The sequence below is a fragment of the Mauremys reevesii genome, linkage group 4 (genome assembly GCF_016161935.1).
Source record: "Mauremys reevesii isolate NIE-2019 linkage group 4, ASM1616193v1, whole genome shotgun sequence".
In the NCBI taxonomy this organism is placed as follows: Eukaryota; Metazoa; Chordata; order Testudines; family Geoemydidae; genus Mauremys; species Mauremys reevesii.
Genome location: NC_052626.1, coordinates 111,439,738 through 111,459,513, shown reverse-complemented (window position 1 = coordinate 111,459,513; position 19,776 = coordinate 111,439,738). Strand labels below are relative to the sequence as shown.

Genomic DNA, 19,776 nt, shown 5'->3' with positions numbered 1-19,776 from the left:
ACTCTTGACTAGTTCTGGTCCCAGTATAGAGCACTTATACCAGCTCTACATCAGCTGGGATGTATCAACAGGGGCGCATTTCTATCCCCTTTCAGGCTCCTTTGCAGCATAAAGGAACCTTAGCATATATGAGAATCAGTCAGGCCCATCAATGACCCCTCGTTGGCCTGCATGTGCGTAGCTCTATGGTGTTTAGTGCCCAGGATTCATTCTCTCTCGCCCTTTCATAGGAGATACCTATAGAATCTAGTGAGCATGTTCATCTGCCTTGCAGTTTTCTTACTCTGTTTTGGAGTTTGTTATAAATATTGTTATTGATAAATCTAACAAAGAGGAAGATCGAGTGCTGAACACTAGAGGGAGAATAGCTTGAACTGTGTTTGCACCATTTGCATTTAGAAAATCCCTCTTTGTACTGTGAAGCATGGAAGAGCCTCTATAAATTAGATCCATTTCCTGCTGTTCTGAGAGTAGCCATAAGTGGGTCACGCCTTGCTAATGCGAAGCGAAAAATAGCAAAGCATGGTGGAGCCCAGGAGTACTGATTCAGATCGAGCAGGGGCCAGGCGAAATCAGTGCTCCCCATGAGCTTAAAATGTATCAATTATGGCCTATGAAATCTACATTCACAGCAGAATGAGGTACAAAATCTCAGATGGTTGGTCAGAAGCCAGGGTGGAGGGGGGCCGCTAAGAGGCTGGGGTCCTGTGGAATGGTGACTCCCTCCCCACGCGCTACTGCTGATCAATCTGTAAAAGTACCTGCCTCCTGGCTGCATAGGGCTCCTGCTGCTGCTAACTGGGAAACTGAGTTTTGACATGGTCATTTGGGGGACGGGGAGGGGAGAGCAGCCCTGCCTTGACCACGTTAGAAGGGACAACAGCCATATAGATGGGGCTGTTAGAGAGAACACAATGCACTACAGTGTTCCCACAGTGGCTTGCACAGAGCTGATTTTCCAGGCAAACTCATACAGTGGAAGGCTGTTTTTAAAACCTTTAGCACCTTGGGAAATTGTTATGAGCCAAATGAGGCTGGGTGGAGCTTAATCCCGCTCCACTGAAGATCATGGGAATTTGACCATTGACATCCTTAGCTCACTGTAGCTTTTTCTTAATGAGAGGTGCTTCTGGAGCCTCAGCCATTGGGAGGAGTGACTCCTACCAACCGTGGACAGGAATTTGCTTGATGTTTCTGTAACATGTGCCCAGCTGTCACAAGGATGGGCTGAATAGAAAGGGTCATCTACAGGGGGCAATTTAGCTGTTTGTTGTAGCGGTCTAATTAATGGGGTATAGTTATACTAGTGTACCACACGAGGTGTTATACCGGTATATTTACAGCTGTATTATTAGACTGGTATAGTTATGCCACTTCCCCAGCTAGAGAAGCCTGAAATCCTTACCATCTGCAAAGGGGCTAGGATTGCAAACCTGCTATTCTGCAGCTGGCCAGAAGATGGCAGCCACACAGACAATGGCCAGAAACAGGGCATTTTTGTCAGAATGTACCAGGTGGCTTTGCTGCTTTAGGAGAGAGCTGCAGAGGTCATCACAGAGGAGGGAGAGAGATCTGACTCTGGTCTCGTGCCTGTACCTCCACTGACTTCTGGGAGCTACTCCTGATTTCCACTAGGGTAAATACGAGAAAGCTCACTGCCTAAAAATTAAGAGGAGGATTTTCCTCTGATTTTACACTGGTACTATGTCACAGCCCCACTGTCAAGGAGAGGAAGGGAGGCAAGGTGATGGCTAGGGAGTCTCCCATAGGGAGAGGGCAGAGCTGTAGCTCTGGGACCAGGGCCGGCTCCAGGCACCAGTGAAGGAAGCAGGTGCCTGGGACGGCCAATAGAAAGGGGCGGCATGTTTGTTATTAGGGCGTCACGCTTCTTTTTGCGGCAGCAATTCAATGGCGGGTACTGCTCCGCTTCGGTCTTCGGCAGAAATTTGGCAGCGGGTCCTTCTGTCCTCTTCTTTCTTCGGCAGCAGCTCTTCGGCGGGACGACTTGGGTTTTTCTTTTTTTTTTTCCCCTGCCGCTTGGGGCAGCAAGAAAGCTGGAGCTGGCCCTGTCTGGGACATGGTCCAACCACTTTTACAGTCACGTTTCCATAGAAGCGGCACACATCTTGTTTCACGCAGTACAATCTCGTAAGGAACCACGTCACATGCGTTCATGGCTTGCCCTGCTCCACACACAATGTGTTAGAGTAACTTCATAGCCAGGGTGAAAAGCGAGATGTCATTTTTTCTAGTGGATTTTTAGTTCTCTTGAAGGTGCAGGACTATAGTGCCACCAGGCGGCAAGCTGAGTGCAGGGCCATGCTATGTCACGATCCCTGCACAGGTTTGGAAATGCACTTGTCACAAACTGCACTGCCTCCTGCTATGCCAGTGTGGTGGTATTATTACTACTACCAGTATGTCATCTCTAGGCAGCTAGGCTAATCCTCTTCAATCACGGATCTGCAAAGACTCCCTGCTTTCCCCGTCCTGCCTCCTTTCCCCTTTAGCATGACTTCCCTCCCATACACATCTGATTCTTCACCCAAAACACCTCCTAATAGTGCACTACCGGGCCTTCACAAGCCAGGCTCATGCACCTCATTTTTGGGTTCAGCTTCTGATCCCAGTTACAGTCCCACTTTTCTTTTTTCAAATGAAGCTATTCTCAATTTACACCAGTGTAACAGACCAGAATTTGGCCAGTGATCAACAACATCCCCTTTTATTAGTAATATTAAGGTAGTACAGAGAGGCCCCAGCTGAGGTCAGGGCCCATTGTGCAAGGTGCTGTGCACAGTGAGAGACAGCCTCTGCCCTGATGAGTTTACAATCCATGTAGACAAGACTGGCAAGAGGTTTGAGGGGGAAACAGAGGCACAGATATACTTTGCCCAGGGTCACACACTAGATCAATGGCAGAAGCAACAACAGAACCAGAGTCTCCTAACTCCTAGGCCTGTGTCCTGTCCACTAGACAGCACCGTCTCTCCACCTAGTCTCCTCCCTAGCATTAATTAAGTAGATCATGCTTACCCGTGGAGTGATTGTGATATGGTCAAACCTCTATAATGAGCTAGACAGACACACCACACTCATAGCACAGCAGGTATGTCCTGAATATTTCTATTAGCTACAGTTGTTCAAATCCCTACTTCTATATCCCTCGGTTGGCTTTCCTGGGCACTCAGATGCAACCCCCCATAACAAAAGAACCAGCAGAAAAAGAAATAGAAACACCTAATCATAGGCCAGCACCAATAGGGATGGGAAAGATGGGCTAGCAAATGGGGTACTGAGCTGGGACTCAGGAGATCTGGGCTCAGCTCCTGGCTCTACCACAAACACCCCCATGCCTCACTTCCCCATCTGTTAAATGAGAATATACTTTCCTACCTCACAGGTGTGTCTCAAAGTTGATCATCAACCAGAAGCACTCAGATACTATGGCAACAGGGCCAGATAAGCAGACAGATCGCACATCCCCCCCCAAGCAACAGAGGGAATCCAGTTATATTTAGAATATTTATTTTACAAGACAATACACACAAAAAATTACAATATTTTTAAAAACTCTTCAAATAGGAAAAAAAATTCTCCCCCTTAAAGCAGCAGTTTTTAAACAGTACAGGTATGGCCCAGGATCCTACAGTAACAGGATACAATGTTATATGGTGTTATTGAAAAAACACCAGAAGTCGAGGACTGTACGCATTGAAGAGAACAGCAAAAGTTTAAAACACACATGGAATGGTCAAACATTACTACGCGGAACATGGAACTGAACCAGATGGTTTTTAAATGATGGAATGTGGGTCTCCCCCTTTTAACACCAAGAAATAAATAATAAATCTACACAGAAAATAGTCCAATCAGTCAAAACACTCTTAACCAAGATTAGTGTTGCTGAATGGGATAGGTTATATGGGGATCTATTGGTTTTTTCCATGTTCCTGATTAGCTACTGCTCAAGAACTACACCAAGAAAATAAGAAGAACTGGAAATGAAAAGACGAGCTCTTCATTAGTAGAAGGTCCCAGGGTGCACTCAGAACAGCACGGAATCATGCCAGCATTGGGAATGCCAAACTTGACAAGAACCTCACATAAAACAGCAAATATTAGCAAATTGGGTAACAACAAAGAAGCCCAATTTCATAGCTTGGCTCCCTTAATGCCTCAGGAGCAGCAGATAGAACCTTGGACACCAAACCAGACACCAACAATGCACTCTACAGCAGGGATCGTTCACTTCATCACTGCAACGCCACACAGTGGGCCACATTTGGGGAGAAAAGACGGGTGATGCAAACATAGGGGGATTTTATGATGCTGGTCCCCTTGGCGCTGTCCAGTGCCCAGTCAAGACAATGGAAGGACTCTCATCGACTTCAGTGGGCTTTGGAAGGGTCACGTGTTCAGCTTTCCCTTCCAAGGTGCGGGGGAAAACGTCTTAGAACAAAAAGAGAAGACATCACACACACACTAAATACAACAGTGCAGAGCTGTGCAAACCCTGACATATACACAAAGGGTGCATGCAGATTGTACCCGCACACAGCTGGACAATTCTACCCTCACACATACCCTCACCTCCTGTTCATTGGGCACATCTACTGTGCACGAAGTGGATGTGTGACATGTGCCTGGATCGCTGCACGGGATAGGAGAGCCTTCCAGGCACAAGCAGGGCCAAAGGAAGAGCATCTAACCAAAGGCATGCTTGTCTCGCACATCCTGTCCTTGGATTTGCTCATGTCATTACTTTATTTCAGCAAAGAAAATATCCCTTCCTTTCTCCCACACGGGTTTGATCCAAAGCCCATTGTAGTTGGTGGGAGTCTTTCCAGGGACTGCAACCAGCTTTGGATGACGCCTCTGTCAAGAACGGTCATTTTTTTTCAGCTTTTTATGGATCGCTCCACTATAGCAAATCCCAAGTCTGCCTCTTCTCAGTCTAGTCTAGGAACAGCAACACAGCTTCTGTTTGGAAAGTGCTGCCTACAAGTGCTAATTCAGTCTCAACACCCTGTGAGGTAGGAGAAATGATCTATTTTACCAAAGGAAAAAAAGGGGAGGCAGCAAGTTTAAGTGACCTGACCAAGATCACAGAGGGAAGGAAGTGTCAGAGCTGATATTAGAGTTTATAAATTCCTGGCTCTTGGGCCAATGCTCAGACCACCCCTTGCCTCCCAAACTGTCTGAAGCAACAGTGGGATGTCTAGCACTTTTCAGGGAGGGTGACCACACACAAACGGACACATGCAAACCACTGGCTTTTGTGTGGCAGTGGTTTTCTTCAACTGTACCTTCATCTATGGGCATTTTCCAGTGTTTGTAGGATCCAGGAATGAAGAGTATGACAGGGCCAGAATAGTATGGGAACAAATTTCTTCTCTGAAGAAATTAAGACCCACTGATGTTAGTCTCCAGAAAAGGCTGTGATGCAGTTGTGCCTTTAAATGATAGTCTCAGGACTCCCTGCTTCCCTTCCAGAATTGCAAGTCTAGAGCAGCCACTGGCTGACACTAAACAGACTGCACTGTCCAGAGGGAGCAGTGTCTCTCCAGAGGGTTTGTACTCTTGATCAGAAGCATACACACTCTTGGACAGAGAATGGAGCACATTTAGCATGAAGGGTTTGGGGGAAGAGGACTCCAAGTATCCCAGCCTGCTCTGCACACCCTCATTCAAAATATTTGCTCCAGATACCAAAAGGCAGCAGCACTTCTGCTGTTCCTCAGGCACAACCGCACACATGCTACAGGACATGTTGTTGCGGTCCCTGATTCTTAGGAAACAAATAGGCTTGCCTCAAAGAGCTTAGTGCATGGCACATACAGTAGGGTAGGAGGGAGTGAAGTCCTGTTTCCATGGAAACAGGAGTCTGCTCCAGTTCTTGAGAGAAATCAATTCTACTCTGAACCAGAAAGCATTGTGTGTGTCTGGCTTAGTTAATTCTTCTGGGGCCAGGTGCTGGGTTGACAGCTCTGGAGGATGGAGTCCCCTGTTTACCCACAGCGTTCCTCAAAGGCAGCTTTGGAGCTCAATTTTTACTGTCACCTTAGTGGAGGCCAAGCCTGCAGAGCCAAAAGCTCATGGAACCCAGGGTATCATTCCAGGTATCACATTAGTCACCTTCTCCTGAGGCTCAACATGGTCCCCAAAAGCCATGAAAACGGGAGAAGGGCGGGACCCCTTCCACACCAAAGCATGAATCAGGGAGAATCAAGCTGTAGGAGGGAGAAAAGTGAATCCACACACACACACACACACACGACCCCTTCCTGTGATGTGACGGATTCCAATCGTGGACTCCAGGCTCAGTGAAGGATGAGCGTAGGCAACAGTCAATTGTAGCTCAAAATATACAGTCCATGTAAGCTAGCAATACACTGAATAGAAATCCAGACCCTCTCGCTTGTGGGCGAGACCTCCTATCACTGAGCCCCGCAATATTCAAAATAGGTTATGGCGTATGAGTAACTTGAGGAAAAAAGGTCTTTCGCTGCACACAAACCTACATTGATAGTATAGCTCACCCCATCCTAGAGATGTACAGCAAAACACCCCCTTCTCTTGTGCCAGCCTGCTTCCCCCACACACGTGCCAGGGGAAGACCGGTTATCCTTCGAGGGGTCCATTTAGTGAAAACCTTTATACTTGCCCTTGCTGCTGTCAGGCTTCGGTCCCTAGGATCATCAGTACCAAAGTAGAGCTTCCTAGAGGTGTCCCCCCATGTGGAAGTTGTGCTTACTGAAGCAGCATTGGGCCTCCACTCAGTTCCTGTTTGCCTGCACAGCTCATGTCAGTGAGGTAACTGGGTACTGTGCTGTTTGACAGAAGATAAAGGGCCTGCTCCTGCACCCACAGAAACCAAAGGCAAAACATCCAGGAGCAGGACAGAACCCATAACACAGGGCATCTGGCCCTCAAGCCTGGACCCATCAACACAAGCTTTGCCACTCCCCAGTGTTGGCAGGATCAAACCCTTGGCTGCTATAGCAAAGGCTTCTTCAGAGTCATGTCTTTTTGGTCCCTTCTATACACCTCCTCTCAGGTCTGGTACCTGCTGTATAGCCAGTCCCCCTCCTCTCTGTGCAGAGTCTCTTCTCATTTCAGCTCCCCTGTGCCACGTTACATACTCCCTCCACATTCCCCCTGCCAACCGCCATCAGGTCCCTTCCACACAATCCCCCCCTTTACTTCTCTCCCTGGGCCCTTGTATTCACTATTCCCCTCTTTCAATCAGAAGTTTTCACAGACTCCCCCTGCTTCTATGGGCCTCATTTTCAGAGAGGCTGAATAGAGCTGGTCAAAAGTTTTCCATTAAAAACCAAAACCAAACCAAACACACAAAACAACACAACCGCACCACCACCACCACACACACACACCCCAAACACAAAAACAAAGTTTTTCACTAAGTGTCCATGGAAAATGTAATCATTTTGTAAAAAATAAAATAAATGCCTCCAAATCTAACTATTTCATCCAAAGAAGAAAACATTTCAGTTTGGGTATGCTGCCATGGTGCCTCATGGAGCTGTAGTTTGATTTCCTCATGTCCCCTTTCTCCTCTGTGAACCAGGCTCTCCAGCCATACTATATCTTCCCATGATGTACTCTGGCCAAGGACTCCTATGATGCATCCAGCTCTCCTCACCATGAGGAGATGCAGTGATACCAAGAAGCCCAGTCTCTACAGGACAATGGGAGCACTAGGCACTCAAACTATGACTCCCATGAGGCACCATGGCAATATTTACAAACCAAAATATTTTGGATTCCCCGCCCCCCCACACTAAAAAGTCTAAATTTTCCATGGGGAAAAAAGCCCACTCTGACCAGCTCTAGTGCTGAACCTTCAACCTTATAGTTAATGGGAATGGCAGGTACCAAGTGCCACTGAACATCAGAACCCCTCTGTAGCCACTCCCCATCCCCTACCCTCCAAAAAAACCTTTTCTACCATCACCAGACTCAAGCCCCATGACTGCCCCCCCTCCAGTTTTCTCTGTGCCTCTTCCAGTTCCTGCTCAAGGGCCATGTACCATGGCCTCAGTTTGTTATTAACCTGCACTCATGCGGCTACTTTTAAAAAAAAAATCAAGCCAATGGCTCCCTTTTTGGTGAGTGCACAACAACAAAACACAAGTTTAATGTGTCACATGCCTCACAGAGTCCATTGAGGACAACAGCACACATGTCCTATAAAAGCCCATAGACAGCCTGAGGTTCCCAAAAGCATCAGCACTATTTGCAGGCCGGTCAACAGTTTGCTCTGTTCTCCCTGAACTTTGCAGGAATGCAAGAGATTTCACACCCTGTACATCTGATTAGTTAGGAATGGATGAGACTAAGGACAAGTGAACATCAGGCTAAAGTGGAATATACCAGCTGGTCTCATTACGGTGACTTAGAGAACCTATTGCAAACAATCCGGACATCCAGAAGGAGCAGTGGCTACATAGTGCAGATTTAATAATAATAATAATAAAAAAAAATTCTGCTTTGTGCATGTTAATTGCAAAGTAAAGGCCAGATCCTCAGCTGATGTAAATTAGCATGGCTCCATTCTGGCTATCACATTATCGTTCTTGCATCCGGTCAGGTTTCCCCAAGACACATGAATCCATGTTATTTAATTGGGCCTGAATGCTCAGTTCAATTTATATTTGAAGAACAGTCAACCCTTCTTATAATACCCGTAAGCTGCATTCTGTAGTACCTTCCAGTTGATGATCTCAAGAGACAAACGGATTAAGCCGTACCATGTCTGCAAGGTAGGCAAGGATTTTCCCCCCATCTCACTGGGGCACTTGAATTAGCAGCAGAGCCAGGTGGATCCCAGAATTCCCATCTCCCATTCCTGTGATTAGCCACTACCCCACACTCACTCACCCTTAGGGGTCAGTTACAAACCACCTCACCTGATTCTATCATCTAGTCTAAAAAGTCTATTGACAAAGGAGACTAATCTGTTCAAGATGCCTATGCTCAGGGCACATCACACAGATGAACTGTATACAATGAAGCTACGACTGTTGCAGTGGCCATAGTTGATGGAAATTGAAGCATTCGGCCACTGTAATGCTGTGACCTCTGCTTTGTTTTTCCATATGTCATAGGGTTCTGGCCTTCAATGATTCACTGAACTGCAAGGATCTTACACAGCCCAGCATTAAGGGCCTGTCTACATTGGGCAGATTTGCTAACTGCTCAAGTCGGCACAGCTAAATCGGTTTTAAAACCCAATCAGAGCAGTAGCCTTGACCACTTGGCCTTCTAACTGGGTCAGGCTGCCTTAACTGCTTCAGTCCAGGGCTAGGCAATGGTTCCCGGCTATTTCATTAAAAAAAAAAAAAAAAGTTGGTCTAGCTGAACTGGTTAGACAATTTCTCCAGTGCAGACAGTCCTTGTGGGGTACGCCACAGGCAGAGCTGGATGGCAAAGGCAGCCTGACAGACTCCTAGTGCTGCATGCACTACAAAAGGTCACTGTGGTGGAACAAAGGGGTAATAGACCTGGACTACAGTTCTTGGCTCACAGGTTTTTGGAGCCAATGCCCTCATGTTTGCCTTTGGATTTTGTAATTGTGTCCTGATAGGCCAAACCTCTTGGCCTCTACTGCAAGAGTTAGGGCAGACATTGGGACATCCATGGGTCCCCATTCCAACAAAGCACCTGAAGCAGAGTATCATGGGGCACGAGGCTCTGCATGCATACACAGCTAGGTGATCAGCAACTAGTGCTCCCAAAAGCTATTTGGAAAAGCCACAGCCATCCTCGATCATGGACCACAACAAAGCAGTTAATGGGAGCAGAAATCCATATCAAAGCACCACCTCAAAACCTAAATTATCTTGCTGATCACTAGCACTGGTCCACACATCATGCTTTTCCTCTTCCCCTACCATGGAGACCCTTTTCCTGCCGACTCCAGGAACACCGAATGGTGAGGACAGTGTCAGATCTCCTAGGAGAGTGTCACAATTACCAGTCAGCTTAGCCTGCTGGATGCTCATTACAGCTCTGTCCGGATGGGTCTGCATTTTGAGAGACTAAGTTATTTCTCTGTGTTTCCCACACCACCTCTTAGCTACTCTGAGACCTCTGCAAGGGAAATACTCAAAACTGCTAGGTCTAAACACTGGCTTTTGTTAATGGGGTCCCAAGCCAAAGTCTTGGCTGTCAGGACCCCAGCCACATCTATTAGCTATAAATTTAGGACCAACATTTCTGAAAGTAGCCTGATTTTAGGTGCCTACTTTGACATGTTGTCATGAGCCAAATTTCCGGAGGCACCAATGACTTCAATTAGAATTTGGGGTGCTCAGCTCTTCCAAAAAAACTCAGGCCCAAACCACCCGAGTTTGGGCACCCAAGGACCGAGCAGACAAAATCAGAGATCACTTCTGAAAATTTTAGCCTTCCTGTTTCTGAGATGGAAAGAAACAAACCAAAGATGACTCATGGTGCAGCTCACACGAACCTGGAGGTGCATATCATATCAGAAAGGGACAATAGCAGGCACGTCCTACAAAAGCAACAGGCTGGGCATTCTATGCCCATGCACAAGCATAGTCCACAGAAACACCAGTATCAGAGGTTTAACACCCCGTTGGAACCTTCAAGAGGTTGTTCCAAGGAATCCATTTTTAGGTCTAATCCCAGCCACTGATCTCCCTCTTGCAACAGGTAATCTCTTTACAAGCATTCAGCTTCAACACACTAGTGTGCTTCTGTTTGAGCCCCTGAGCCAGCCAGTGTTGCAACCTCAAATCAAGTTCCCAACCAGAAAACCAGTTGCCAGCAGAATCACCAGCAAATAAAGTCCTGGGACCATGGGAAACAGATCGCTGCTTTCCCATGTAGAAAAAAACATCAGCATTTCTGCATTCTAGGCCTCCGCTGCTGGAGTGACAGGAGACGATCTCCAGGGAAACAGGGATGTGAGCAGGTCCTTTTAACATACAGTATTAAATACATTTTAAAAAGGAGTCTCCCCTCCCCTGTACCAGTCTCAGACCCTGCCCCAGGCCTCTCCCTCCCCAAAAGGCAGAACACACTGCTGAAAGCTGTAGTGCACACACCGGTACAATGATGGTGCCAGACACTTGCTTTGCTGGGTTCATGAAGCCAGTGAAAAGGGGATTTGGGTATAAACCCAACATTCCTGGCTTCCAGAGGGTTTGGGCATGTTCTGAAATCCCTGTGAGACATGGGCCTGCAAGCTCCCTGCTGGGTCATAGGGTGGTACTCAATCTGACACTGGAATGAAGATATGGGACTCACCTTGAACTCTCTTTACCCTGATCCTGCTCTCCTCCTTCAGGCAAAGCTTTGCAGGGATGGGAGCTGCACTCCTGCCTGCTATTAATCCAGGCCTAGGGCCTTAATAGGGGTGGGTTCTGCACTTGGGTTTGGCAAGGTGACCATAGGGTGTTATCTAGTCATTGAGCACTGCAGTTCCCCAATGGCCCTAGCTACACCACCTGCAAGGAAGTGCTGGCCCTTTTGGTAATGCCCAGCGTGAAGGGGGTGGGGCAGGGTGTATGGAACTAACAGGGAGTCACGCTTCTGTTAAATGGAAACTTCTACAGTTTGGTCTCTAGAGCTGCACTAAGGCCTTGTCCGCATGGGGATATGAACCACTGGTGCCAGGCCCTAGCGTACCCGCTAACTACACCAGTGCAGCTGATTCCACTGTAATCAATGGGCTACAGCTGCCAATACCAATGCTGACCACTCCCCTCCACAGCTGGAATGATCAGCATTTATGGGTGGCACCAGGCAGCCCTGCCAGGAAGGGACAGGGCTTAGCCCTGGTAGGGAGGGGTGATATTAAATGCTAATGTAAGAGTTTCTGACTTGACGGGTTGCAGGGTCACCAGCTAGAGACAGTTACTGCAGTAACACCAGAGCCCCCCTTTGAAATTCCAGATCTCAGGCAGATGCAATTGCTCCTGAGTTCAGAATTTTACAGGTCCATCCTTAAGTCTCTTGGCACTAAAGAGGACTCCTCACTAGGCTGGAGCAGCGCGAGTTCGTCAGCACCAAGAACTTCAGCTCACAAAGGCCCCACGCTGACATACCGCACAGGACTCGCTGGGTGCGGTCATTCTGCTGAAATTTAAAAATAAAAACTGGTGGGGGGGGAAGATGGGAGAAAGGAAGGGATATTTCCATGGATCTTTGTCTGAGGCCATAAAGCAGCATTTTCCAGGCCCTTTTCTGCGCCCAATAACCATGGCAACAACATTGCTGGTCCACATTGCAGTGTGAACCCAAATGGGAACAAGGCAGACAGTTGGGAGCACAGATATCCATAGTAAGAGCAGCATATCTTCGGGGGAGAGGCTGCTTCAAACCTGTATTTGCCACAGAGCTCTTTGTTTCCTTCTGACACACATTTACTGGCAATGTATTTTTAACCCCAAATTGTAAGTCTCATACACAGTAATGTATTGGCTGTGGGGGGCGGGGGAGGGGGGAATCACCATTTGAACATTAAAATTTGGTCACGAAATGCAAAGGACTGTTCAAAAAATGAGGCTGCTGTTCCTTTTGGATTCTTTATGATGTATAGAGAAGGCCTGTTTTTAAAGAGGAAGAGAAGGTCACTTCCTCTTTACCTTTTAAATATCAGGAATTTCAGCTCTTGGGTTTCCCTGGTCTTGCTGGATGACATCTGGGAAGCTAGTGGGATGTTTAGTCTGAGCTCTCATACCATAACTGACAGGGTTAAACAAAAACGTCTTTTCTCCAAAATGTAAGTTAGTCGTTAACATTAAATAGGTGTTAACATAAAAAGAAAAAAACAAGTTTGAACTAGTGACTAGAAATCCTTTCCTAACAACTGTCCAACTTTCTCTCTTGTGGGAACCACCATTTCACTAGCTCTCCTACCATCACTCTTCAGATCCCTATCTAGGCTGGAACCTTGCATGCAAAAACCAAGGAGAAAAAAAAAATCCTTAAAAACTTCCAACACCTTTCAGGCCTTCATTATACATCATAAAGCAGGAGAAAAAAGTCACCCTATGGAAGAAAAAGAAAAGCTTTAAGTGCAACTCAGAAAATTCCAGAGCGACACAAGCATCATAGTACGGATCACAAACAATTGTTATGAATAGAGAGGTCATCTATGCAGATTCCCTTCTCTACATAGCAGAGTCAGTCATTTTTTATGTCTCACATAGGCAAAAGTGAGAACTTAGCTGTGTAACAACCTCTTCTACATTAAAAAGGTACATGATCAGACAATTGGCCTCCAATTTAGGTTTTACAAAGAAAAAGTTTTACAAAACCTAAATAAAGAGTGTAGAAATACAGAGATTTCAAGGGGAAACTGGGTTGTTGTTTTTTTTAAATTATTCTTCATCTGTTGTGTCTGAAACACAAACAGCACCATGATGCTAGTGATGGGGAAGCAGAAAGTGAAGCAGACTACAAACAAAAAGTGAAACTGACCAGTTTAGTTTACATGTGGAAATGGAATGAAGTGCAATAATAAAGCACACCAGATTTTCAGTTCTTTCCCTCGTGAGAATTCAAAGTGATATTGTGAATATAGATAAAGAAAAGGTTTGGGTTTTTTTAAAAACATTAGTGTCCCTTTAACAGAATCTGTATGTGTCTAGGGTTGCCAGCCTGTTATCCAGTCAATGACTACCTCCCTAAAGCGAGCAGTAAGTCTGGCTATCATCCTCAATCCCACAACTGGACACACAGAGGCAGGCTCTTGTGCCGGTGTGGATCCGACTGAGGTCATACTGCCTCTCTGAATGTACTTAAGAAAAAAACATCATAGCAAAACCAGACCTGGCCTTTGAACGGTAAGTCACATGGAATTAAGTCCCTGTGGAACTAAAACAGATGTCCTGGCCTCATTTCTTTTCCACATCCCAATTTTGGTCTGGATAAAGAAGTTGGCAACTCAATCCCCAAGTACATTGAGCCAGATCCTCAGCTGCTGTAAACGATCATAGTCCCACTGATTTCAATAGAGCTCACGGACTTCAAAGGATCTACAACCATTTACACCAGCTGAGGGTGTGGCCTATCCTGATCTTTAACCAAAAGGCCTGACACTGAGACCATCTTTTTAAGTGACCCTTTGTGGGTGCAAACAACCACAGGAAAGGAGGAGAGGAACGCACCCTCCACCCCTGCCAAAAGACACACAACCAGTACTCTGGGTAGAGCAACTGCTTGACACATCAGAGCTGGGCTGATTTAAGGAATGTAATTGGATTTGTTTTTCCTGTATAAATAAAAAGTTAATCCCATGTCATTAAATTCTCCCCTCTCCCACCTGTAGCTCGTAGCTAAACACTCATGCACCTGAAGACATTCACACATGATCCCATTCCCATGGACATACTCTTTCAGAGCAGACGTGTTGCAAGTACGTGCAGCGTACATCTCCCTCCACACAGGCCCCCTGGCCCCTATTTAGGAAGGAAGTCCCTTTGATTAAAATAAACCTTCCCCCTCCTCTGATCTCCAAGAAGTTCATCCAAGTCCAGCTGATTTTAGGGGAGTTTCAGGACAAGTCCTTATAAAGAAACTTTTTGATTGCGGCATCTACCTGCTTCCTCTACTGACAATATGGGTCCCCCTTTAGAAGGTGTGCTGGGGCCTTGTCTTCCCAGAGGCCTGGAACATCAGAGGAAGGACTGGGGGAACAAAGTCTGGTTCTTTGCTCCTTTCTTGACTACCTGGTAATTCAGAAGGTGCTGTCGGTCACCCCCCCTCCCCCCCCACTGCTGGGAGAAGGTCCGGGGTCTGTGAGCCCAGTCTGTGCTAACCAGTGTCTTTAAGAATGACAATTAAAAATAATAGATATGCATAATTAAGTATTGTCCTGGAGGGCCAGATGGGGTGAGGGCATATCGAGAGGTGGAAGGGACTTTTTGTTTGGAGACGACCTTCACCCTCGAGGTTGCTGCTTTAACCCTTTGTGCTGTTGCTCGGACACCATTGACGACGACGAACGCTGGATGAATTCTGACCAGCAGTGAGCGTGCGCGAGGGTTAACCCCGGCGCTTTGGAAGCATGTCTAGGAAGAATTCTGCGATGCCTATGAAATAGATGACTTGTGCGATGCCGAAGAGTGGGGCGATGACCAAGGCTCTGCAGTACGCCCCCTTCAGGAAAGCCAGGGGGCCTTCCTTCTGCCAGATTTTCCTACAGAGACAGACAGCATGAGTTGATCCCACCCATTGCCCATAATAGTGTCACTTGTGCGAACACAAATATTTCCAAAGTAATTTATTGTCTTTGTCACCAGAATCAGGATGCTCAGAGTCCAACTGATCACCATATGTGGGGTCGGGAGGGAATTTTACCTGGGTCAGACTGGCAGAGGCCTTAGGGGGGTTTTGCCTTCCTCTGCAGCGTGGGGCATGGATCACTTGCAGGTTTAAACTAGCATAAGTGGTGAATTCTCTGTGACTTGAAGTCTTTAAACCAGGATTTGAGGACTGCAGTAACTCAGCCAGAGGTTTTAAGTCTATTACAGGAGTGTGTGGGTGGGGTTCTGTAGCCTGCAATGTACAGGAGTTCCTATAAGGCAGGATCACAGAGAAAGTGGTAGTTGCTGCAGATCTCACCCTTCTCTATCTTAGGGTTTTATAGTGCTGCCCACCCTAGGATCTGGGCACTTTCTCATGTTAAAACCAACAGCAATAGCAATACCCCCAGTCAAGTCCACAGAGTCTTTGGTTCTCCTCTCTTTTCTGCTTGGGGCTGTGTATTTGTTTTTGAGGTTATTGCTTTTCGGGGAAGGAGGTGGTTGGGGTTTTCTGGTAGACGGGGACACCTGCCCTATTAGCCTTCCCCAAGGACAGGATAAAACCCTTTTAGGCATTCAGATAAAACTATTAAAAAAAGAAGCCCTTGGTGCTGCAACTCCCTCCCATTGCCAAGCAGCGGGCAATGGAAGATGCCTAGAACAGACGCATTGCAACCGGATCTTCTGGTAACCATTGAGGAGACCTTTTACCTGGTGCAGTCTAGGATTCCTGAGTATGTGTCCTCATTCACTCCCCTTTTCAAGGACTGCAGCCTTGTCTTGATTACTGAGGACAGAGAGAAGGAGAAAAGAAGCTTTAAGAACCCTATTCATACAGGCCATGGGCTGCCTCTGGTTCTTCCCCCCCCCCACGAAGCACCTGCCGGGTGCTTTACACACTGCTGCATAGCTCTTTAGTAGGCAAGAGTGATCATTTAGGGTCTAGCAAACCCAAATTGAGATTACTGGGATTATGATCACAGGTGAGATTAATCAGAATATCAGAAAACTAGGGAGAACCTTAACTGTTCCTTTACAAACGGATTTAAAAATCCCCACACAAAACACAAAGAACACGATTTTCCAAACTAACTCTGATTCATGGATGTCCAGAGCTCTTAAGGAGCCAGATTTTCAAAAGCCCAGCACGTTCTGAAAGTCAGCCCAGCGTGCAATTGGGCACCCCAAAAAACTGATGCACCAAAAATCAATCAATCACTGGTCACTCTTAAAAATCTTGGTAATATACGATTATGGGAGGGAAAACTACTTTCTATCATTTCTCACAGGTCAGCCCTGCAGAGGCGAGACCAAGCGGTGTTATTGGAAGGCACACACAGTCTAATAGACAATAAGGTAATGGCTTCCCAAGTGCTCACATTGGATGTACATAAGCCTGAATACACAAAGGCGCGTGCTGTGTGCATGCACACACACACACACACACACAGAGGTTTCTACACAGAAACACATCCATCACAGAGACATGATAATAGCCACTTCTGGTCCTCCGCACCAAGTGTCCTCCCTCCATCTGGTTTAACTAACATACACCACAGACAGTGAGCACTCCCAAGAGCAGGGATTGAAGTAAAGGGAAAGCTCCGCTCCTTCTCAGCTGGAAGCAGTGGGTAAGCTCTCTCTCCTGAGCTTGGGAGGGGGAGGGTGGGGGAGCTCTGACCCCAGAGATCTCCCTCTTATACTCCTGAGGGCATCCTGCACCCAAAGAATTACAAATTCTGCGCACAATATTTTAAAATTCTGCAAGTTGTATTTGTCAATTAATAAATGCAGAGGCTCCAGCATGGCAGTGGGGAGCACTGGTCACTGGCTGCACAAAGATGGGAGATCACCCTGCAATCTCCCCACCCTCCACCCCTGGGACATGGACTCAGTGGTGAGGCCTGCCCCAGAAACACCCTAGGGCAGTGGTGAGCTGGAGCCGGTTCCCACAGGTTCTCAAGAACCAGTTGCTAAAATTAGACCTCTGTGGAGAACCAGTTGTTAAAGGGCCAGGGGGTGGGCAAAGAACTCCAGTCTGCAGGCCGAATCATCCTGTTACTCCCAGCTGGGAAGGCTGAGGCTCCCCGGGCCCCTCCCCTGCTTTCCCCCAGCTGCAGCGTGGCCAGCCGCCGACACCAACTGGGCAGCTCAGCTGAGCTTGGGAGTTGTCCTGCTGCTGCTGCTTTTTGAGTGGCCCGGCAAGGTGGTGATGGTGGTCGGGCTGCTGCAAGCTCCAGGGCTGGCCAGAGGAGACGGGAGGAGAGGGGGCAAGTGGGGCAATTGGACCAGGCCCTGCAGGGGCCCCCGGCCCCACGAGTACGTCTCCCCCTGCCCCGGCCCCTCCCCCCTTAAATCAGAACTTTTTATAGGGAACTGGTTATTAAGATTTTCGCAGCTCATCACTGCCCTAGGGCCCTGCCCCTTTGCACCAGGTGTGGGGCAGGCAGGCAGGCTCAACCAGGCAGGATCCAAATGTGGAGGGGTTCAGTGTGGGGGGTCCAGATAGTGGGTGAGAGGATTCTGTATGGGACAATCTGGGTGCAGGCAGCTCAGTGGGGTGGCAGGGTCTAGGTGTGTGTGTGTCGGGGGATCTGGATGCACAGAGGCTCATTGCGGGGGTGAAAGTGGTTGGGGCTCAGCAGAGAAGTTGGGTGTGGGGTTCTCAGCAGGGAGATATGGGTGCTGGGGGCTTGGGAATTGGTGGGTGTCTGGACGGAGCTAGTTGGAGGTCTGGATGTGGGGACTCAGGGTGGTGCAGAAGGTGGAGCTCATCAGGGTAGGGGTTTGACTGTAGGAAGCTCAGTAGGGAGTGGTCTGGGTGCAGCGGGTCCAGGTGTAGGGGGGCTCCAGATGCAGGGGTTGAGGTTCAGTGGGGTAGGGTTCAGGTATGGAAGGCTAGGGGGTTCTGAGTGTACAGGGTGAGGCTTGGCAGGGGTGTCTGGGTATGGGAGGTCTTGATGCATGGGGGTTGGGCAGATGGGGGAGCAGCTGCCCATACAGTGACCCCTCCCCCTGCAACTAAGCAGTTATGGGGACAGGAAGCAGGGGAGGATGCAGAGCTTCCTGCAGCTGGGGGGAGTTTCTGGGGGTGGGTCTGACACAGCCCCAGCCACTCCTTGCAGGGGAAGAGGAAGTCCCATCCTCTCCTGCCTCCAACCCAGCCTGGACTAGCAGCTGATCCCAGCTCAGGGTAGGAGCCACTGGCTGGGGTGTCCCCAGCCCTGCAGTGATTTACCTCTCCGCCAGCTGCTCCAGGTGCCTGGAACGACATACCTGTGCAGCTAGGGAGTGGTACTTGACTGCTCTGAAAGTCATTTTTCTGTGGGGAAGCAAAGAAATCTGTGGGGGTGAATTCTGCACACACGCAGTGGCACAGAATTCCCCCAGGAGTACTCTTATGCCTCTTTCCAGGCTTGTGACATACGGATTCTTTTAAATCTGGCTGGGGAGTTCATGGGGCTATGAGCCTCTCTTCTACAGGACTATCTATCTCCTTGCTAGTTCCTTCAGATCACCAGAGGGACACAAAGCCTCCAGTTCTCCCACCTCTCTGTGGGGAGCAAAGGGAGATCCTGCCACTTCCACTCCCCTACACAGAACAGCTGTCAGTGCTCGCTTTTCTCCTGGTACTATACAAAGGGGTGCATGGGTGAGGTGGGGGCATAAGGGATGTCCCCCTAACACACAAGCCATCTCCTTCCCCGACTCCCTCAGTGTTTGGCTGATTCCAGGGCTGCTTGGGGACATAGACTCCCTAACCCTGTTCCCCATGCCACATCTCATCATACAAGGGGGCACAGGGCCACTTCAACATTTGACACCAACGTCATGGTAACACAGCCATGATAAGTGGTGAGTTCTCCTCCTCACTTGATCCATCGTAACCACTGCCCATGAGGGGCCGGGAGATCCGCAACCGAGTGTCCGTGAAACTCCTCGTCACCACTCTCAGGCTGACAGCATCTCTCCCCACTCAGGACTCACCATCACACGGATTCACAGCCACTGCTGCCGTGCTGCCCGCCAGGCACCCAGACAGGAAGGACACGTAGAACGGGGCCTTGACGTCAGGGTTCTTCTGGCCCAGCTTGTTCAGGTTTGCAAACAACGGGAAGTAAACGATGGAAAACGGGACGTCTCTGTAATGGAGGGATGGGGAGAAGAGTGATCAGCAAAGCCGCACCCCCAGACAAAGCAGCCAGTCACGGCAGGAAGGACTAGGAGCTTCACAGGTCAACAATGGTGCCAGGCCAGGCCTCTTTCCCAGCTACTGGAATGACGTGCGAGGGGGTTTGTGAAAGACATTCCCTCTGCAGTGTCTATATCCCACAGACAAGAGTCAGAGGGCAGATCCTCAGCAGGTATAATTCAGCACAGCTCTGCCAGAGCCAAGAGAGCTTCACCTATGTACTCCAGCTGAGGATCTGGCCCAGCATGTCCAGAGTTCTAATTTTTTAAAAGAGTTAAAGTC

At 48.2% G+C, this 19,776-nt stretch overlaps 1 protein-coding gene across 10 annotated transcripts in view; it reads right to left on the bottom strand.

Annotated features, from left to right (window-relative positions):
• Positions 1-19,776, bottom strand: part of SLC25A22 (solute carrier family 25 member 22) — a 118,618-nt gene that overhangs the window by 23,000 nt on the left and 75,842 nt on the right. For 6 of the 10 annotated variants that reach the window (XM_039533471.1, XM_039533466.1, XM_039533467.1 and 3 more), the window contains 3 exons: positions 19,290-19,444; positions 16,014-16,089; positions 13,462-15,196 (listed from right to left, as the gene is read on the bottom strand). In XM_039533471.1, coding sequence (XP_039389405.1) covers positions 15,043-15,196; positions 16,014-16,089; positions 19,290-19,444 — 385 coding nt within the window. In that variant the 3' untranslated portion in view covers positions 13,462-15,042. Of the gene's footprint in view, positions 1-3,511; positions 4,453-13,461; positions 15,197-16,013; positions 16,090-19,289; positions 19,445-19,776 lie in introns of those variants that run through there. The other 4 variants (XR_005597349.1, XR_005597350.1, XR_005597351.1 and 1 more) reach the window with 4 other exon arrangements.